The sequence below is a fragment of the Syzygium oleosum genome, unplaced genomic scaffold (genome assembly GCF_021117445.2).
Source record: "Syzygium oleosum isolate NSW1041296 unplaced genomic scaffold, Sole_v2.1 Sole_v2.21, whole genome shotgun sequence".
Classification (NCBI taxonomy): Eukaryota; Viridiplantae; Streptophyta; class Magnoliopsida; order Myrtales; family Myrtaceae; genus Syzygium; species Syzygium oleosum.
Genome location: NW_026607505.1, coordinates 5,707,695 through 5,727,135, shown reverse-complemented (window position 1 = coordinate 5,727,135; position 19,441 = coordinate 5,707,695). Strand labels below are relative to the sequence as shown.

The window sequence follows — 19,441 nt, the reverse complement described above, 5'->3', positions numbered from 1 at the left end:
TCGGTTCAAACGAGTTGAAATCCCACGTTATTCTATTCATATCGGGTTTTGCTCACCAGGCTCGAACTCGAGACACGTTCTCAACAAATATAGTCCTACCGTCATCAAATGTAGTCCTTCGGCGATTTATGGAAAAAAACTACCCGTAAAGACTAAATTGAAACATCGTTAAAATGTTTATGACTAAATTGATAAATTGTCGGAATGTTTAAGATTAAATTGGCACAGTTAGATGATTTAGGACATAATTGGCTACCGTACAATAGATTTATGACTAAATTGGAACAGTTAAAATGTTTTTAACTGGACCGGCCTCGTATAATAGGCTTTAGAACTTTTTGAACAATTATCCCCAATTTCTCTCTTAGTAGATGCTTGGTCTCGAGTGGGAGAAAAATCTACGGAAAATTCCCAAATCACTATGAAAACATAAACCTGCAAATTTTTTTTTTTTTTAAGAAAGCTCACTAACAAAAGTCCGAGACGCCATCCCCAACCGCGTGAAAATTCCCTCGCACCCTTCTTTTTTTCCATTTTTTTTTCCATTTTTATTCGCCCCACCCACGTTGCAGCTGCAGAGCGGTCAACACCACACGGAGAGAGAGAGAGTCAAACCGCCGTCAAAGCCACCGCGTTCACACGGCCGCACACGCTTCCCTCCGCCCGTATTTAAACTCCAGTCCCTCCTCCTCCTCCCACCCCATTCCAAACCCACCACCGCCACCGCCACCGCCACCGCCACCGCCTTCGCTCTCCCCCGTAACGACGATGGAAATCTCTTCCTCCCCGCTCCTCACCCAGGAAGACTTCTCCCACATCTTCGCCTTCTTCCAGCAGCACGACATGGACGCCCTCGACCTCCTCCCCCACCCCTTCAAGCGCCGCCGCCTCGAAGACGGCGACGGCGGCGACGGCGACGACGGCGACGACGACGACGGCGACAAGGCCCCCTCCGCCGCCGCCCTCGCCCCGTCCCCAGGGGACCTCCTCGCCTCCCTCTTCTCTTTCGACGCCCCGGAAGATGGGGACCAGAAATGGGTCCGGGCCGACGAGCCCCCGCAGCAGAAGCCGGTTCCCGCGGTTCCGGACGAGGCCAAGAGCAAGAACGGCGGCGGCGGCAAGCGAGCTCGGCGCGCGCCGGCTGCCGGCGGCGGCGGCGGCGGCAACAGTGGCTCCCCGGGTCCGGTCGAGCCGGTGGCCGGATCGACCCGGAGGCTGTGGGTCAAGGACCGCAAGAAGGAGTGGTGGGACAACCTGAACCGCCCCGACGTCACGGACGAGGAGTTCCGGGCGGCGTTCCGGATGAGCAGGGCCACCTTCGACATGATCTGCGACGAGCTCGACGCGGCCGTCACGAAGAAGAACACGGCGCTCCGGGAGGCCGTCCCCGTCCGGCAGCGCGTGGCGGTCTGCATCTGGCGGCTCGCGACGGGGGAGCCGCTCCGGCTCGTGTCCAACCGGTTCGGGCTCGGCATCTCCACCTGCCACAAGCTGGTGCTCGAGGTGTGCGCGGCCATCAAGGACGTCCTGATGCCCAAGTTCCTGCAGTGGCCCGACGAGCCCCAATTGGGCCACATCAAGCGTCGGTTCGAGTCGCTCTCCGGCATCCCGAACGTGGCCGGGTCAATGTACACGACCCACGTGCCGATCATCGCCCCGAAGGCCCGGGTCGCCGACTACTACAACAAGCGGCACACGGAGCGGAACCAGAGGACGTCGTACTCGATCACCGTGCAGGGCGTCGTCGACGACCGCGGCGCCTTCACCGACATCTGCATCGGGTGGCCGGGTTCGTTGCCGGACGACCAGGTCCTCGAGAAGTCAGCCCTGCACCAGAGGGCGAGCCGGGGGCTGCTGCGCGACGTCTGGATCGTGGGCAATTCGGGCCACCCGCTGACGGACTGGGTCCTCGTGCCGTACACCCAGAAGAACCAAACGTGGGCCCAGCACGAGTTCAACGAGCGGGTCGGGGCGGTCCAGCGGGTCGCGCGGGAGGCCTTCGCGAGGCTCAAGGGTAGGTGGGCGTGCTTGCAGAAGAGGACGGAGGTGAAGCTGCAGGACCTGCCGGTGGTGCTTGGCGCCTGCTGCATACTGCACAACATATGCGAGTCGCGGGAGGAGCCGGTGACGGAGGCGGAGCAGTTCGAGCTGTTCGACGACGAGATGGTGGCCGAGAACGCGGTGAGGTCGGCGACGGCCCAGCAGGCCCGGGAGCACATCGCCCACAATCTGTTGCACCACGGCCCGGCCGTGACCGCTTTCCTATAGTTTGTCTTTGGCGTGCAGTGTGTTTTTTGTACAGTGATTCCGTGAGCTTTTTGTTCATTGACGTTCCTTGCTAGCTCGAGAGCTCTTCTCTCGGGTTGAGTCTATGGCTCCCCCGGGGACGATCGGTCCCGGTCCTCTCGCCGGCCGATCGGAAAGTAAAAGCATCGCAATGACGGCACGATACCGGTCGGAAACCATAGGATCTACACTCTTTTTTTTTCTTCTCTCTCTCTTTTGAGGCCTCCTCCGATGTATTTTTAGGTCCGGTCATATTCTTTTTCCATGTGTTGAAAATAAAATTATGATTTTTCTTGCCTTCCCTTTGCTTTGAGCCTTCTTTGCTTAGCAGCCCGAATGCACCTATTCAGCAGGCACAATAAGCCTCGAGATGAATAGATAAACATGCCGCCGGTGGCCCATGCCGGTTTTGTACGGGACCTCCACGGAAATGTTCCCCCCCGACGGAGAGATCTCGACCACCGCCGGGCAGAACAGTTTCGTGGGGGGCGAAATGAATCACCATCAATCGACAATTCCTGTCTTTTCTTTACTGCCCTCGCACGGTTCGTCTTCAATGCGATCATCTGCTTATGCTTTGGGGGGGGGGGGGTTTTTGTCGAAACGTTCGAGAACGGAAGGGGGTCAGTCAATATCTGAAGATCTTGGAATGTGTTAGGAAGCTGCGAAGAAGTTGAGATGACGAACTTCTGTAATGAAAAGAAACCAAGCATTTAGATTTCGACAAAAGAGCAACCCATCAAAGGAAGACCCCCCCGCCAAAGGAAACCCGCGAGCACTTTTTCGTTCGTCCGATCGAGCGACCGGGACCGGCGAGACGGCGAGACGGACCCGGGATAAGACGCTTTTGAGAAGGGTGAATTGGTCCCTCGAGAGATTGTAGAAAACCCCGGGCTCAGATGCCGGAAGGAATGGGAGTCTGGACAGATTGCTTTGCTTAGATGCTAAGTGCGTACGGCCCATGAAATGGAGACACGGTCTGATCGTTGTGGACTTCTTAGGAAAAAACATGGGCCGAAACAAAAAAACGTAAAAATAATAAATGAAAAACAAAACTATTTCTCGCGGTCGTTGCTGTCACTACACACCTTGTTTGACGAAATGGCAGTTTTCCGTTGAACTTTTTATTACTGGTAAAACACCTAAAAATCCAGTTCGTTCCCGGGTCCATCCGACTGTTGTATGTGTCGTGAAACTGAGCTGCGCTTCCAGCCCTTTAATTCCAGTTACTGCTAATTTCCTTTGAGTTCGTTTTTTTTTTTTCCGAAAAAGGGAAAGGGGGAAAGAAAAAGAAGGAACGCCCGGGGACGAGATCTCCATCTCTTGCGCTCCCGTGGGAAATCGAATGCGGGTTGATGTAATTTCGAATAAAAATGGTAAAAATTACTGGCCTCGAAACTCGGGGGAGAAAATCCTCTTTTTATGTGAATGGATACCGAAAATAAGAGGAAGTATAATTACCTCTCGCGAAATTTAGTAGATAATATACGATTTATGTAATCCGCGAGATTTCGAAAGCTAAAAAGGAATTGACGGAGTGTTAGTCACGACGCTTGGTTTTAAAAACTGAGATTGATAGATCAATTTAGTTTTTGAGTGTGTTCGTATTGTACGAAGAATCACCCTCAAATTATATGCATCTCAACTCTTTTAAATATACGGGATCTAAAAGACCTGCATACAAATGATGTTCCCTTTTTCCTTAGACTATTGTAAATGAAGTCATTTATGCATCCCAACATGTCCATTGATTTGATGAGAATCATTAGATTTTTTTGGTCGAAAGAGAATCATTAGATTGGTTACACTCTTTTTTGCATCATTCAGTATTGCTTTTTCCATTATGCTCATCTAATTGCATGACGACACGGGTCCTCGTGAACAATAAACACGAAAGAGATTATATTGAGAAATCAATTCACAATTTGTTATCAACACTAAATAGAAATTCGCTCGAGAGCTTCCAACTGCAATTCAAGCACCTTTTTTTTTTTTTTATTTCCGGGACATTCGTAACTTTTACGGCCGTTAAAGATAACGGTCTCTATAACTTCCATTTGTGACAGGCCACGAAATTACTAGTTAGGGATCGTATACATAGTTAAGCATTGAAATGTTTCGTGGCGGAGAAAAAAGTGTTGAGGTGTTTGAAACTTTTTTAGCACGGCAAGGCTACAGTGAAAAACTCAAGTAATATCCTCAAAAAAAAGAAGAAGAATTGTGATAATAATAATAAAATCATTTATTTTTTATAGGATGATAACTTGCATCTTGGTATATAGCATAACACCCATGAGCTATGGGGAGTCCCCGTTTTAAATGAGCCGGAAATATTTTTCCAAATTTCCAGAAATGTCTGGGCACTCGGAATTTATTTTCCATTATTAGCGAAGCCGGACGAGGGCAAGAGCGTAATTCCGGCGCGGGCCAGTTCATTGCCGATCAAAAACTCCAGGGGGAAGGAGAAGGGTGGCTTCGACCTCCATAGCTTCGTACGAACGAACCTCTCCGATTCGGAGCTCCGAACCCGCAATTCGGACCCGCTTTCCCGTCGGCGGCCGCGCCCGGCTCGCTCCCTCCCCTCCTCCTCCGATTCCTTCGCCGGAATCGAGCGAGCTCGTTTCGTCTCCTCCGTTTTGATTCCCTCCCTCCGGCGTCCGCGATTGGAGAGGTAAATTCTGCATTGATTAGCTGCTCAGCTTGATTGAAGTTCTAGGGTTTGATTCTCCGATCGAGAGCTGGTTGTCGGTGCGTTGAGCTGGATTCCGGGCACTTGTTTCCGGCATTTTCCGTTGATTCGAGTGGCGGCATCTGCAATTCGACGGTTTTCCGGTGCGGCGGTGCTTTGATGCTCGGTGTAATTTTGGACGGGGTTTCTTCGCGTGTTCAGCTGTGATTGGACTGGAGTTTGGATGAATGTGTATTCCGAGGAAACGTGGTGGTCAAGTTCCGTGGGGGTGGAGTATCTTGAGTGTGTGGAAATGTTCTCTCTGATTTAAGTGGTGGGACGAGAGGGGGGGAGGGGTTTTGAACTTGAACTGAGCAGAGAAGGGGAGTTAGTTTTAGGGAAGCTGTCATTGGCCCGAATAGAGGAAAAAGAATGTGATCTTTCCGGAGTAAAGTGTTAATGCTCGTGTCGTGCATGCTTGATAGGGAGCAAGCATGAGGAAGTACAATTTTTTTGCTGCGACTGGTTGCATCCTGACGTCGTGCTGAAGTTTGTGGAATAATAGATATTTAGTATTAGTTTTTAAGTTGAAGGGTAACGAGGGAACTAGACTTTCTATTTACATTATTGATGAGGATTGTAGCGGCAGTAGAATAAGGAAAGAAACCATCGAGCGCCTGTTGAAATGCATTTAGGTTTCTCTTGGCTATTTGGGCTTTAGTTGCTTCGTCAAGTGTGAAACAGTGTTTGAGCTAGATGCTATAGTCGATTGATAGCATTATCGGGCTGAGAACTTAAATTTCTTGCCCTTAATGGGAAATACTAAAGTTGCTCTTTTGCTTGATGTTTGATCGCATTGACATGGACTTTTCTCTGTCTGTTTGACTTATTGTGTAGGCAGATAGGGGTTTGAATGTGGCCCACTATGGTTATCTAGATCATCTTTAGATGCCGGTATATCCAATGAGTGCCAGGAAGCTCCTTGTTTTTGGGATCTCAATTTACAAAAGTTTGGACCAAAAAATGTGTGGTGCTATGACTACTCTGATGAGATTTTAGACATATAATGTGGAAGCAACTTTCAACTTTCAACTTTCTGCTTCTAGCCCAAGTCTCATGCTTAATAGCATGCCTTTGCACGAGTGGAAAAATCTCTTTCGATGGGTATTTTTTGGGAAGTTACAGTGCTGATACTCAGAACAAGAAATGTTGAAGAGCAAGACATTTTGTGCATCTACAAGTTGCACAGAAAAGATCTAAAGAACCACACGAGGATAATGTAGTAAATTATGGAACTAGGGTCGATAAGCTTTCCAGTTGAGCAGATTGGATGTCCTATAATTTTTCCTCTGCTGAGAGATTATAGGATCTTGCATCCCTGATGTTTCGGCTCATAGTAATTGTGAACTGATCATATCGAAATAAAAAGTGGAAGTGGGAGTTACAGAATGATGTTAAGAGCAATGGAAAGCACACGTGCTAGTGAAGTGGAAGAATTTTTAACTGAAACCAAGACAAGTAAATGGACATCAGGACAATTTTTTGCAGAATAAAAACTTACGCATCTGCAATTTAGGATGCTGAGTATTTGACTCAACTTATTTAACCGCAAGAATAGGTTGTGTACTCATGTCAGTGCACTGGTGCTTTCCTTGTTCATTAGTCATTTTTCCTGAAAAAATGAAGCATTTATTGCTGATTTGTAATCAAGCATATTACATGATAGATACTATCGGCATGTGATCAAATTGAGACTAAGAAAAGTTCAATGGCAGAAGAGAGATAACACGGTTGAATAAATGGCCGGAAAGGACAGTCCAGTTGATGTTCAGAACACTGTTGAATAATTTCTCCTTAACAGCAATCATCTTATTAGAAATAGTTCTTAGTATTATGCTACACAGATTCAGTAATGTTATGGCATCTCCTGATTCTTGGTATCAGCAGTTTCTTGTTTTATTGTTGTACTTCTTGCTGAAGAGCTCTCTCCAATCTCTTGCACTAGATTGAGCTGAATAATCATTTATATAATACAAAGATTATAAGTTAACGTGGGAATCTGTTGTCAAATTTAGTGAAGTGATTATCCAAACAATGAAAGATGACTGAAGATTTTCTGGTACTGGATAAACAGCTTTAGACAGAATGTTTTGTACATATCAGACCTTTTCTTTAAAATAAGATAACTTTTCGAACTTCTTGTCGGTTGAACCAGCATTGGCAGTTTCTGGACTTCGCTCATGCTGCTCATAATGCTGGTCATATATTAGTCTTTGGTATTAGTCCAAACCTTAGTGATAGAAGCAGTGTTATACTCTTTCAAAGTTATTGACGCTTAGCTTTCCTACTAATTTTTGCAGGTGACTCAGTTCTACCTTTTTCTTGAGGGCATATAACTGATCCATATGTCCGGCAGCACTGCAGTTTTGTCATGTTTCAGTCTGCTGATCAGATATGTGACATTGATGAATTAGAGAAGCTGATGCAATGGCATCATCCAGTAAATTTGATCTGTCTTCTAGCAGCCCCGATAGGTCACTATATGGCAGTGGGTCGCGTGGATCCCACATAGCATCTCCGATGGAGAGGTCAGGCAGCTTTCGTGAGAGCATGGAGAATTCAATGCTAAGGAACAGTACTTTAATAACAAAGACGGAAGTTATGAATTTCTTCCAATCCTTACAATTTGATTCGAAGGCTGCGGATCATAGGTCTAATAAACAGGTTGACTTAAAACGCGGTCTAAGTGCTCTGGGCTTTTCAGCTGATGATGCTCCTTCAAGCATTTCAAAAGGCAAGCTATTAGGTTCGCCATCTCTGGAGGAGCTTAAACGGATCGTAACTGGTTTGCGTGATAAGGCCAGGTAATTCGTTGTGTATCTCATTCTAAAAATTGGAAATCGGATCAGTTTGTGAAAGTGCTTTATTCGGCAGGGAACGAGCAAGAATATTTGGCGAGGCATTATTGAAACTAAACAAGTTTTTCCCGAGTCTATCTGGAAAGAAGAGATCTCGTTCTGATGTTTTTATCAACGATCGCTCTGGTGCCATGATATCAAGTGACCGATCTATGGCTGGATCCGGCCTTGCTAAGATAGGAACCCAAAATAACACCACCACTGTTGGTTTTGAGCTTGGTCTGCAAAAGTCAGACGAACGGACTAAAGGATCGGTTCCAAATAAACGCACTCGGACCTCATTAGTGGATCCAAAGGTTTACTTTCCGTTGAGCTATCTTAATAATTTAGAGAATTGATTGTGCTTTAGCTATAATTTGCATTTGGCCTCTTAGTGCTGGCTGGTGATCTGCTAGTTCTGCTGTGAATGAAGCTAATATGTTCAACAATGACAATTCTCCTGCCCTGGTTATCATGTTGTTTGTTATTTATTTTTCACCTATTTAGTTGCGATGAAATTATTTCGTACTAATATTGCCGGTTGTTTTAAAACTCTGCATCCATTAGATTTTCTTTCATCCATTGTATTTGGGATGCCATGGCAATTTGTGTGCTCGGACTCTGTTTGTGTGGTGTTAAGTAAAAAATGTACACTTAAATAAATCATTCCAGCTCGACATTTTCAATTTATCATGTCCAGATCCCATTTGAAACATGACCCATTATGTTAATTGCCGTGGTTGTCAAGTTTCCAAGGTGGCTAGGGTGTCTGCCTTACCTTGAACCTACCCTATGGACCCTGTTTCCTAATTTTTGAACCTGAAGCCTATCTTTTGCCCTATTACCACCCTGAAACTGGAACCGGTGGAATCCACAAGTTCTAGGGTCGTTCCAGGTTCCAAATTTCTCTCTTATTTTATTTTTTATTCTTTTTATCAACCAAATGTTTCACAGAGATGTCTACTTAATGTGAATACAGTTAGTATCGATATAGCACATAATCACACGAGTATTTGTGAATGATAGAATCCAAAACCAAATAAATTGAGTTCGATTATAGTTGTCTCTTCCTCCTCATTGGTTTTGTAAAACCAAATGGAGATGTAGCAATGTGGCCCTATGGCTTAATAGCAGCAGTCGGCGAAGACGTCACAGCTGTGGAACCTTTGCAAATTTGACAATGATGATCCTCTACAAGCTGAAGCCTTGGCAGCCAAGATGGCTAATTTTGTCGCTAAACGAATGCAGATAAATAATTTTCGTGTACACTGTTATGATAAACAAGCTAATTCTATTTTTTTATAGATAAATGGATACGCTTGTTAACCAGTAGTTCGCCTCTTTATTTAACATTGTTAGGACCTGAACAAGGCTAGTATAAGACCATACCCTGCTAGTATAGTGTCATATTTGAATTATGCTCTAGTTTGTGTTAAAAATTGCCGCCCAACTCTTTATTTTGGGTTGATTTGGTTGAAGCGCGTTTACTGGCAAATAAATCAGTATCTTGCTACTTTACTTTCTAGGAATATCAGTAAGGCCTTATTATGTGTGCTCTTGGTTCATGATGTTGCTCATCATATTGGGTAAATGGTAACTGTGGATTGTACTTTTTTTTGTGTGGTGTCATTAGCTTACTGGTCTTTTTGATCTGCAAAAGTTTTCTGCTCTATTGTTACATTGGGTGGGTTGACATTTTCTTTCGGATTGATATAGACGGATGCACGGGCTAATACATCAGTAAGGCCATTCGGGCCTGCTGATAGGGAAAGGGAACAGCCTAAGCTAGCAAATAGTGGTGCCTCTCAGTGTGAGGAAAGGACACTGTCAATCAGCGTTGATGGTTGGGAAAAGTCTAAAATGAAGAAGAAGCGGTCTGGAATAAAGTTGGATTTTCCACCGAGTGTAATCTCCGCTAAACCTGCTGATGGTTACCGGGATTCCAAACAAGGAATGCAGCAAAGATCTGTTAATGATGCCCGACCAAAGTTGAATAATGAGCCAAATGAGTTCAGGTACATCTTATAATTCTCTGTATAGTCAACCTTTCTTATTCGGTTATGCTAGTATCACAGAAATGATTTCTGTATGACTGCCTCGTGCTTTTCCATTACTCTAGAGTGTGGTTGGTGGAAGAAGTTCAGGAACTAAGACAACTTTGTAAATCTCTTATTGAAGATTGCCTCCTAGTGGTTCTATTCTTCTTCTTCATTTTTATAAAAATAATAATGACAAAAAGTGCATTATCCTTATAAATTCAAGCAATAGATATAGACCAAGCATGGTGTTAACAAAACTCAATGATATTTCAAGTACCAGGGAAAAGAATAATCATTGCAGATCAACATTCTTTGTGCATGATATTTCCTATCATTGCAAAACAATTGTGCATTTCAGGTTTCACCAAACATGTACTCATTATTTATTTGTTATATGCACAATTTCTGAATAATTTCTGAATACCACAATTGGGGCAAGGCCCAAGTCACAAGCAGGAGTGAGCAAAGTTAATCGGAATAGATATGCAAAAAGTTTGGTGTAGATAGACTGCTGTTTCAGTCAGTAACCTCAGTAATGGCCGAGGTGACTAATTTTGGCTTTCACTAGTACGGATTATCCTCTTTCACCTTCATTTTTTCGGCTGGCTAATGCTAAAAGTTTATTTGACTATACTTTGGCTACAAAGGATGGAAATCACTGTAGGCACTTGATAAGTGGTCAACGAAGCAATCGATCTGCACCCATAGAGGAATTTGTGATATTTCGCGCTAGTAAATTTTTTAATTTCTATCCTTTTCATCTCTGGTTTTGATACTACAAGCAATGGCATGTTATTGATTCTTCTGTATTTTGCATTAAAAGAAAATGGTGGATTGATCACTGACTGCATCTTCCTTGTGTTTATGTCATATCCTGCTGAGAGTGGAAGTTGTTTTTAACCTTCTAAAATAAAGTTGGACAGTATAATGTTTTATTGTTTAAATATGAAAGATTGAAATCTGAAAGTTTTTTGAGTTGGGGGTATGCGCGTCTGTTTTATTCTGTAAGTAACTCTCAAATTGTATCTGGATCATATGGCTATCCATGCTAGGCATTCGTTTTAGAGAAAGTGTGCATGAGGAAGAGTCCATGGCAGCAAGTCTCGACTCAGATTTTACATCGGGATTGGATAATCTGAAGGAGAAGTGGAAATGCCATCCTAACTGCTGATATTATAAACTGCATAAACTTGAAAGTTCATGCACCTAACAAAATGAAAATTTACATAATTAATTCACTTGACTAGAAGCGGGGATCCTTGTAGTCGGCTTATATATGTAACTGGACATTTCAAATTAGTTTAGTTTTTTCACAGATATTTGCATGTTTATCCTGAGAAAGGTACCTGGCTAGCTTAGCTAACAGCATTAAATCGACACGGGCATCACCAATTCAACTGCTTCATTGTTCATAGGATACTTAAATAAGTTTAGTGTGAGATTTTTAATGTGTTTTGCAAGTATAATTCTGTATGAAAGGGTTGAAATCCTCTTTTGTTTATTTTACTTAAAATTTTCTGCACATACAAGAGATTTTAGCATTACTTGCTACCGTTCGAGCTGCACAGGATCGAAATATTTATTTATTCACAATTTTAGACTGCAAAGCCAAGTTATGATTATCTTTACCTGGAGTTGGTGGTTTATCTACTTGTAATCCTAATGGGAACTTCCGCTAATTGAAAGACATTATATTTCCAGTAATTGAAAGACGTTATATTAGCATGGCATTTTTCATAACAATGTAGGGGCACGAGCATGATATTTATTTGCATGTCGTCAAACACTCTGTCTGGCAAAAGACTGTTATTGAAGTGATTCAGCGGCAAAGTTGAAGCCCATTTTCTTTTATGATTTATTATGCAATCACCATCTCAAGTGTCATATTGTCAAAGAAGTAGCCAGCTCTTTTCTTCCACTATGTAATTCTTATGAAACTTCAATTAGATGTATCTGAGTCTTTCTTTCTGTTGCCTATTAATGTAGGCCAGGAGTTGGTAATGGAACCCCTGGAGTTGGAAAAGCAGAAGCTATCTCTCAAGGTAGCTTCTGTGCACGTACTTCATTACCTAAGCCTGACCTGGACAGCAGTTCCCGTGACAAGAAAGATCGTCCTATCTCAGACAAGGAACGGATAAATCTCAAAGCCGTCAATAAGTATGAATTATAGCCTTAGCTTCAGACATAAGCTCATAGATATCGAATTATTGTTGTATGTAAGCGGGCTCTCATTTGCATCCTATCAGTTTAATCTGCTGTGCCACATATTATCTTGGTTTGTTTTAGTTAATAGCTTCTTAATTCTTGACTTTCAAGTTTCTGACATGATGAGAGTTCTCTTTTTCTCACTGCAAGAACGGCTTAATAGTTTAACTTTTTAGTCGATTTGACATTCTGTACATTTTGTAATCATTTACAATTTCTCTATCTTGTTAAACCCAGGACAAATGCCCGTGATGATTTAACTTCTGCAAGTCCTACATCTAGCACAAGAATGAATGCATCTGTTAGAGGTCCAAGATCAAGTTCTGGTGTCGCACCCAAGTTGTCCCCAGTTGTCAACAGTCCAACTGTGTCTAATGATTGGGAGATCTCCAGTTGTACAACTAAGCCTTCTGTTACTGTCGGGGCACAAAGTCGCAAACGCACAACATCAGGGCGATCTTCTTCTCCACCTGTTGCTTGCTGGCCAAGGCCTCAGAAAATTTCCCGAACTGCTAGGAGAAGAAATTTTGTTCCATCTGTTCCGAGTAACGATGAAACCTCTCCTATGGATACCAGTTCCGATGTTGTGGGAAATGAAATTGGATTGGGGTTTCCTAGACGTATGCCGAGCAGTTCTCCTCAGCCTGTTAGACTAAAAGCTGAACCATTATCTTCCACCCCGTTATCAGAAGGTGAGGACGGGGGAGCTGCTGAATTTAAATCGAGGGATAAAACCAAGAAGTCCGATGAAGTGGATGAGAAATCTGGCCATTCTGTACAGAAGATTTCAACTATAGTATCATCATCAAGGAAGAATAAGTTAATTCCAAGGGATGACCTAGGAGATGGTATCCGAAGGCAAGGGAGGAGTGGGCGTGGTGTTACTTCCTCCAGATCCCTCTTGCCAGTATCAAGTGAGAAGCTTGGCAATGAGGACACTGCACAACAGCTTAAAAGTACCAAACTTGGTTTGGACAGAACTGAAAGGTACGACATACTTTCCAGTCTTTTCTTTTTAGGAATTCTAACTAATGCAAGGAGACTTTTAGGTGTTATCTATTGGTTACGATCTCTTAATTTGTATCATACTCACAGCAAAGCTGGCCGTCCAACGTCTAGGAAACTTTCTGACAGAAAGGCCTATCCTCGTCAACGGCATACATCAGTCAATGTGGCTGCAGATTTTCTGGGTATTGTTTTTGGTCTTGTTCTTTTTGTTTTTCATTTTTGGCCAACTTCTAATGTACATATTGTTGAGCTAGCCTCATGTTACCCAGATTTTCTGATATCGTCACATTTTTCTTTGTTGATTATCTTAGTTGGCTCCGATGATGGGCATGAAGAGCTATTGGCTGCTGCCAATGCTGTCGTTAATCCATGTATGTGTTCGAAGAATTCTGCATTCCCTTCGATATTTGCATTAGCCTTTTGTTTTCACTTGATTGGTTTTTGGTTGCAGCTCATGTGTTCCCGAACGAGTTTTTGATGCAAATGGAAGCGGTCTTTGGTTTTATATTCGATGAAGACATTGCTTATTTGAAGCAACAGGCATTTCTCTTTCTTACCTCTTCTGGAAAACTTATTAAGAGTCTACTATTTGACTGATTTGTTGTGAATTTAGATGATGTCCTTAGTCATTCTACATATTCACTTCTATAAATTTTTTTTGTAAGATGTTTTATTGCAATTGGACGAGGACATTGTTCTTGACAAATCTCTTCAGCACGTGCCTGCTATTGTTTACCCAGTGTTGGAAGTGTGAAAATTATCGGGTGGGATATTCAATGACAAAGCTCATCTATTAGTCTTGGACTTTTTCATTTATGTAAATTGATAATCCTCTAGTGTAGATGGAATTCTCAAATATGTGTACTTGCCAACCTAGAGGGCTTGGACAGGCCCATTGATCACCCTGTAACATGTTTGACATCGCATATAATTCATTATCCTCTTTTCGTTTCTTTAATATGGGAAATGCAGATTAGATGGAATTCATTGTCAGGTATAGGTTTTGGGATTCCTCAATTATATGATTGTTTCATGGACTCTGATACTAATGAAGGATTGGTTAGAGTAAAAGTGTCCATGACAAAGGGGAAAATTAAGTTGGCTGCTGAGGACCCATGATTGCGTTGAATGCAGTACATGTAAGGACTGGATATGGATTGTGTCCGTATTGTAGGAAGAGTAGGTTCGAGAGAGTGTGTTTCTTTTTTTGCCATCATACATTTAGATAGTTCACCATCTCAAAATATGGTACATTTTCAAGGATTATCTTGTAATATCTTTCATTGGTACAGCTCCAAGCGCTATAAACTAACTTGGTAGAGGTAGTATTCTCCTCGGAACGGAATGAACTGGACCAAACCACTCGTCATCCAAGTGACTTTCTGTGATGTCTAAAGCACTTAGGTATGCTTTAGGTAGATCTGGATTAAGCTAGGACCAGAAGGAATTTTTTAAGGTAGACCTTGGGCTGCGTCAGTTCATTTTAGTTATCGAGATCCTCAACAGATCACTTTATTAAGTGGTTCATTCAATTTGGAGTAGGAAAGCATGACCGAGAGATGCCAATTTTCATCTTCTGATTCTGGATGAGAGCCAAATTCTTCATGAATATACCCTTGCAAATTGAGAAAGTTTCTGTGAATCTCAATTCATCATCAAAGAATTGCTGGTCTACAGATGAAATTGATTGATTGATTCACCTCAACCACTGGGATGCAAACTCAGATTCCTTGCATTTATCTATATAACTTTCCCAATAGATGCAGTTTGGAGATGAAGAGGTTTTCATCATTGGAAGTCTGAGGAGTGATTTTATAGGAGGAGACAAACTATACCTAGGGCACGTGAAATTATAGCTCTTTTGACAATACCAGATGTATAAAAAGAGTTTCCTGATATGCCTTTAAATGTATAACTCATGTTTTATATATTCTTAAGAACTTCTATGGTTCTTTTATAGTTACTTTGAATACAAATGGGCGAGTCCTGTCGTGTGAAGAGAGATGTTTCTGGTTTCTCTGCAACTTCGCTAATTGAAGTTTTTGTTCTTATGAATTTACAGGGAAATTTTGGGTCTGCAACTCAAACACCAAATTTTGTTGCTACTGATACAGATAATTGGTGTAGTTATCCCAATGGGTTTGGGTTGGTTGAAGGAGAAAGACAGATGGGGCTTGATCTTGCTGGACAAATGGAAGTTGCAGCGTCTGATCAAAACATGATACCTCTTTGTCAGAGGCTCATAGCGGCCCTAATTCCAGAGGAGGAGGCTGATTGTGGCAGCTTTGAAAATGATGACCTCATAAATGATGCACATGGATCAAGGCTCAAGCTAGATAGAGAAACGGAATCAAATAGTTTTAGGTGCCAACCACTTCATAACCATTGGTACTCTAGTGCCCTGGCCGTCAATGGTCATATGGTATCTCACATTCCTGAACATGAAGAGCATGAAAATGATATTGTCGACATGATAAGGACAGGGATAAACTCAGGCTTTGATCATCCAATAAACGGATTAGTCAGAGACCAAATAATGATGCCGAGCACAGGGTGTTCAGAAGTTAAATATGATCGCATGAGTATAGATGAAAGACTTCTCCTGGAGGTTCACAGTATTGCGATCTTCCCTGAGGCCATGGTAGGTACATATGTACATTGAATGCCTATTGCTTTTGTCTGTATGTATTTACTGAAATTTTTTGCAATGGAAACTTTTCCATTTAATCTCATGCTATAGTTATGTCGCTAGTTTTTTCTTTTGTGGATAATGCTATGTATCTACCATGTTTCTGTCTTTTGGCGTTTTGTGCCGTGTGAAATGCTGATATGCTTGGGGGAATATATTACCTGGATGAGTACTTTTGTCATTTGAATCATGCTTAGCTGGTTTTTATCTGAAATTTACTTTTTAAACCAGCCTCATGGTGATCAAATGGAGAGCAAAGGAGTCAATGATGAGATCATGCAATTAGTGGAGAAACACCACATGCAGGTGCTTTTTCAAAGTTCTTGTATGCTTTATTTTTGGGTACCTTTTGCGGAGATGAATCTGTCCATTTTTATCTGTAATTCAGCTGTCACATGTTTATTCCTATTATAGGTATCCAAGAACAAAGGCTTTTTGGAAAGACTGATCAAGGTTGCTGCAGAAACAAGAGATACTCAAGAAAAGTAACCTTTTTTTGGTTCAGATTCCATTATTTTTCCTCTTACTTGATATTCTGATGCATCAGTGACTTATAGGTGGTTTATTTATTTGATTGCTTAGGGAGTTCGAACTACATGCCATGGACAAGCTTGTAGTAATGGCTTACGAGAAGTATATGGTATGTTTCCTCATCGTGAATTATTCTTGTTATCGTAATTGTAAACATGCATTTAGTTTCTAGATATCCTCTTACTCTGGTCGAGTTACAACTCCCTTTGACTCCTTTTTTATGGGTATACAGGGATATATACGTTGGCCCTTGTTTTCGTTCTTGCAAAACGTCCTCTCTTCTTATTTGCTTAGAAATGGAACATTTTTAGTTATTTGCTGTGAACTGTAGAGTGGAGAAAGAGATTGTAGAGTGCTTAAGAGATATTCTTCTGTCCGTTGGTGGTTATGCTGGAATTACAAGGAAACTGGATGATATTGTTGATAAAGACTAATAGGCAGTTAGAGCGCTCTGAAAACCAAGGCTATAAGGGATAAAACAAACCCTCTGACCATCCTGGTCGTGCTGAAAATAGTTATGGAAAGGTGTTTTTTGTTGAGACGGTTCCATTGAAACAGTTTTTCAAACTCAAAATCACCTAAATGGAATTATCTCCATTGATTTTTGTTGAAGATTTCATGTAAGCTAATACAATATCCTTGAAAGAGTTGAAACTGTAGATTGGAAGAGGGTTTGGGGGGAGTTAAAGAGGTTTTTCTATCCAATAGATGGAGAATGAGGACTATAGATGTCTGATGTATTAGCCCTCCAATTTCAACAATAATTATATATGGCGTTACATATTGAAGGATAATACTTCCATTTCTCTACTTAAGCCAACAATTAAAAATTCATAGGGAATAAACTTCTGAAGTCTTTATCAGATCCCATTCTTACCTGTGTAAGAGTCTCCTGAAGCACCTCATGGCCTTTTCTCCTGTGTTCATTCTTTTCCCCTCTTTGAATTGCTTTTATCATTTTATTCTTAGCCCTAGCCCACTTGACATGCCAATTGAAAAGACTGACTATTTTTGCTGAACCATGCCCCCTTCAGTGCCAAGAAATGTCAAATTGTTCAGTCAACATTTACCTTCCCACTTTGCTCGATGGATGGGCTTAACTTATTCTCATTCTGTGTATGCTTTCATGCTTTTGGTTCCGAGCTCTTTTTATCCTCCCCCCAACTATAGCAGACACAAACATGCATGCACACGCGAAAGGAAAAGAAAAAATTAAGGAAAGAAACATAAAAAGAACCAAGTATCTGACCTAGTTGAAGACGGTATTTCAAAAATAGAAGCAGTCTTCAAATTGCTGAAAAGCTCTAACTTTAGAATATGGTTCTAAAATGGTATCAATAAAAAATTCTGTCTCGCATTTCTAAGATTGGTCCACAACAACTCTTATGCTTCGTTAATAGAATGTTGGAGAATGATTGAGCGGAGAGAAATTACGTAATTCTTGTCTGTTTGGGAAATGGTGGATTCACTGCGATAGTGAATGCAAGAAGAACTAAGAAGTCCAAGAGGAATACTGGGGCTTGAGAAATTACTGTATAAGTACATCAACTTTTAGCGATCTTTTTGCATGTGTATCTTCCTATCATCAATAACAATCAACTTTGTTCTTAGATGTGCTGGGGTCCAAATGCCACCGGTGGGAAGAGTTCAAGCAACAAGATGGCCAAGCAAGCTGCTTTGGCATTTGTTAAACGTACGTTAGACCGTTGCAAACAATATGAAAATACTGGCGAGAGCTGCTTCAGTGAGCCCTTGTTTAGGGATATCTTTCTGACCGGGACTTCTCGTCGAGCAGCTTTGGAAGGTAATTCTTCCAAATTAAATCCCTTCACTTCTATCCATCCTTGGGATGTTAGAATCTTAGAAGTATATTCCAATCTCTGTGCAGTGGTATTCTCTTAGAACTTATTTGGTTATTATCTATTTTGTGCTGCTTTCGAGACCCTGAATAAATATTCTAATTTTCACAGTAGGATATGTAGTCTCCATCTTGTAATTTTTTTGTTCAAGTTGCCCATGCTGTAAAGTCCACTTCGTTTATTGTTCACCAACTAAGCTCTTCCTCCCTTCTGCAGCCTCCAAGAGTTCACAGCAAAGTCCTTCCATGTCCCTTATGGGTCAAAAAATGGATAATTGTGACATGAATTCTATGGATGTGCCACTGCCTGGAAATCTCGTGGCTGAACAAAGTACTGGTAAAGAAGATACATGCTTCAATAGAGTAAAGAAGAGGGAGTTGTTGCTCCATGAGGTTGTAGGTGGTACAATTGGAAATTCTTCCACTTCACCATCAGCCCTTGGAACTTCTCTATCTAGCAACACAAAAGGAAAGAGGAGTGAGAGGGACAGAGAAGGAAAGGTGCTGTCTAGAACGGGAAATAATAAAAGCAATCGACCAGCGGTATTTAATGCCAAGGGAGAGAGAAAATCTAAGGCGAAGCCCAAGCAGAAAATGACTCAATTATCTGTATCTATCAATGGACTTCTTGGAACATCAGAACAGTCAAAATCAGCATTGCCTTCTGGTTCCAAGATAGTGACAGCCAGTAGTAATTCCAAGGAAAAACTTAAATTTAGTTTTGATGGGCTTGAGGACCCAATTGATTTGTCAAGTCTGCAGCTACCAGGAATTGATGAACTTGGTGTTTCCGATGATTTGGATGGCCATGGCCAAGACCTTGCTTCGTGGTTGAACATTGATGATGATAATCTGCAAGATAATGACTTTATGGGGCTTGAAATTCCTATGGATGATCTTTCAGACGTAAATATGATGGTTTGAAGTTGTTTCTCTGTATAGTTTTATTAATTATACTGTTGACAAAAAGACACAAACTGCAGTTGTTAAAGGAACAACCTACTTTGAAGGGGTGCAATCAGGTCAACAAATTTAGGATATATAGATTCTTTTGTAGTCTTCTTCAGAAGTTGATCATGAAGTGAGCCTTTCAGATGTTTTCGATTTTGCCTCTGTACTAAGGTGGTGACCCTGAATGTAAAGATCTTGCTCAACGTACAAGTTAGTATTTGTAGGGACTATATCTTCGCAAAGAATGTACAATGCCTCTTGTACATACATTTCTGATTTCAAATAATATCATCTTTTCATTGGAGGAAA

At 42.0% G+C, this 19,441-nt stretch overlaps 2 protein-coding genes across 2 annotated transcripts; both read left to right on the top strand.

The window, feature by feature from the left end:
- Window positions 1-705: 705 nt before the first annotated feature.
- LOC115670937 (protein ALP1-like) lies at window positions 706-2,584 on the top strand. Its single transcript, XM_030592345.2, has one exon. It carries the CDS (start codon window positions 769-771, stop codon window positions 2,266-2,268), a length of 1,500 nt encoding a protein of 499 aa, XP_030448205.2. The 5' UTR covers window positions 706-768; the 3' UTR covers window positions 2,269-2,584.
- A 2,121-nt stretch (window positions 2,585-4,705) lies between these two features.
- On the top strand, window positions 4,706-19,441 carry LOC115671056 (uncharacterized). Its single transcript, XM_030592519.2, has 15 exons — window positions 4,706-4,957; window positions 7,315-7,818; window positions 7,889-8,168; window positions 9,568-9,866; window positions 11,877-12,047; window positions 12,333-13,082; window positions 13,191-13,285; window positions 13,415-13,474; window positions 13,555-13,643; window positions 15,166-15,744; window positions 16,024-16,098; window positions 16,207-16,277; window positions 16,375-16,432; window positions 17,935-18,127; window positions 18,399-19,441. The coding sequence occupies exons 2-15, from the start codon at window positions 7,442-7,444 to the stop codon at window positions 19,103-19,105; spliced, it is 3,804 nt and encodes a 1,267-aa protein (XP_030448379.1). The 5' UTR covers window positions 4,706-4,957; window positions 7,315-7,441; the 3' UTR covers window positions 19,106-19,441.

Coding starts and splice junctions, on each gene's coding strand:
- LOC115670937 (XM_030592345.2), top strand. CDS start 769: ATGGAAATCTCTTCCTCCCCGCTCCTCACCCAGGAAGACTTCTCCCAC.
- LOC115671056 (XM_030592519.2), top strand. CDS start 7,442: ATGGCATCATCCAGTAAATTTGATCTGTCTTCTAGCAGCCCCGATAGG. Junction 7,819..7,888: donor GGTTTGCGTGATAAGGCCAG/GTAATTCGTTGT, acceptor TTTATTCGGCAG/GGAACGAGCAAGAATATTTG. Junction 16,099..16,206: donor TGGAGAAACACCACATGCAG/GTGCTTTTTCAA, acceptor TTCCTATTATAG/GTATCCAAGAACAAAGGCTT.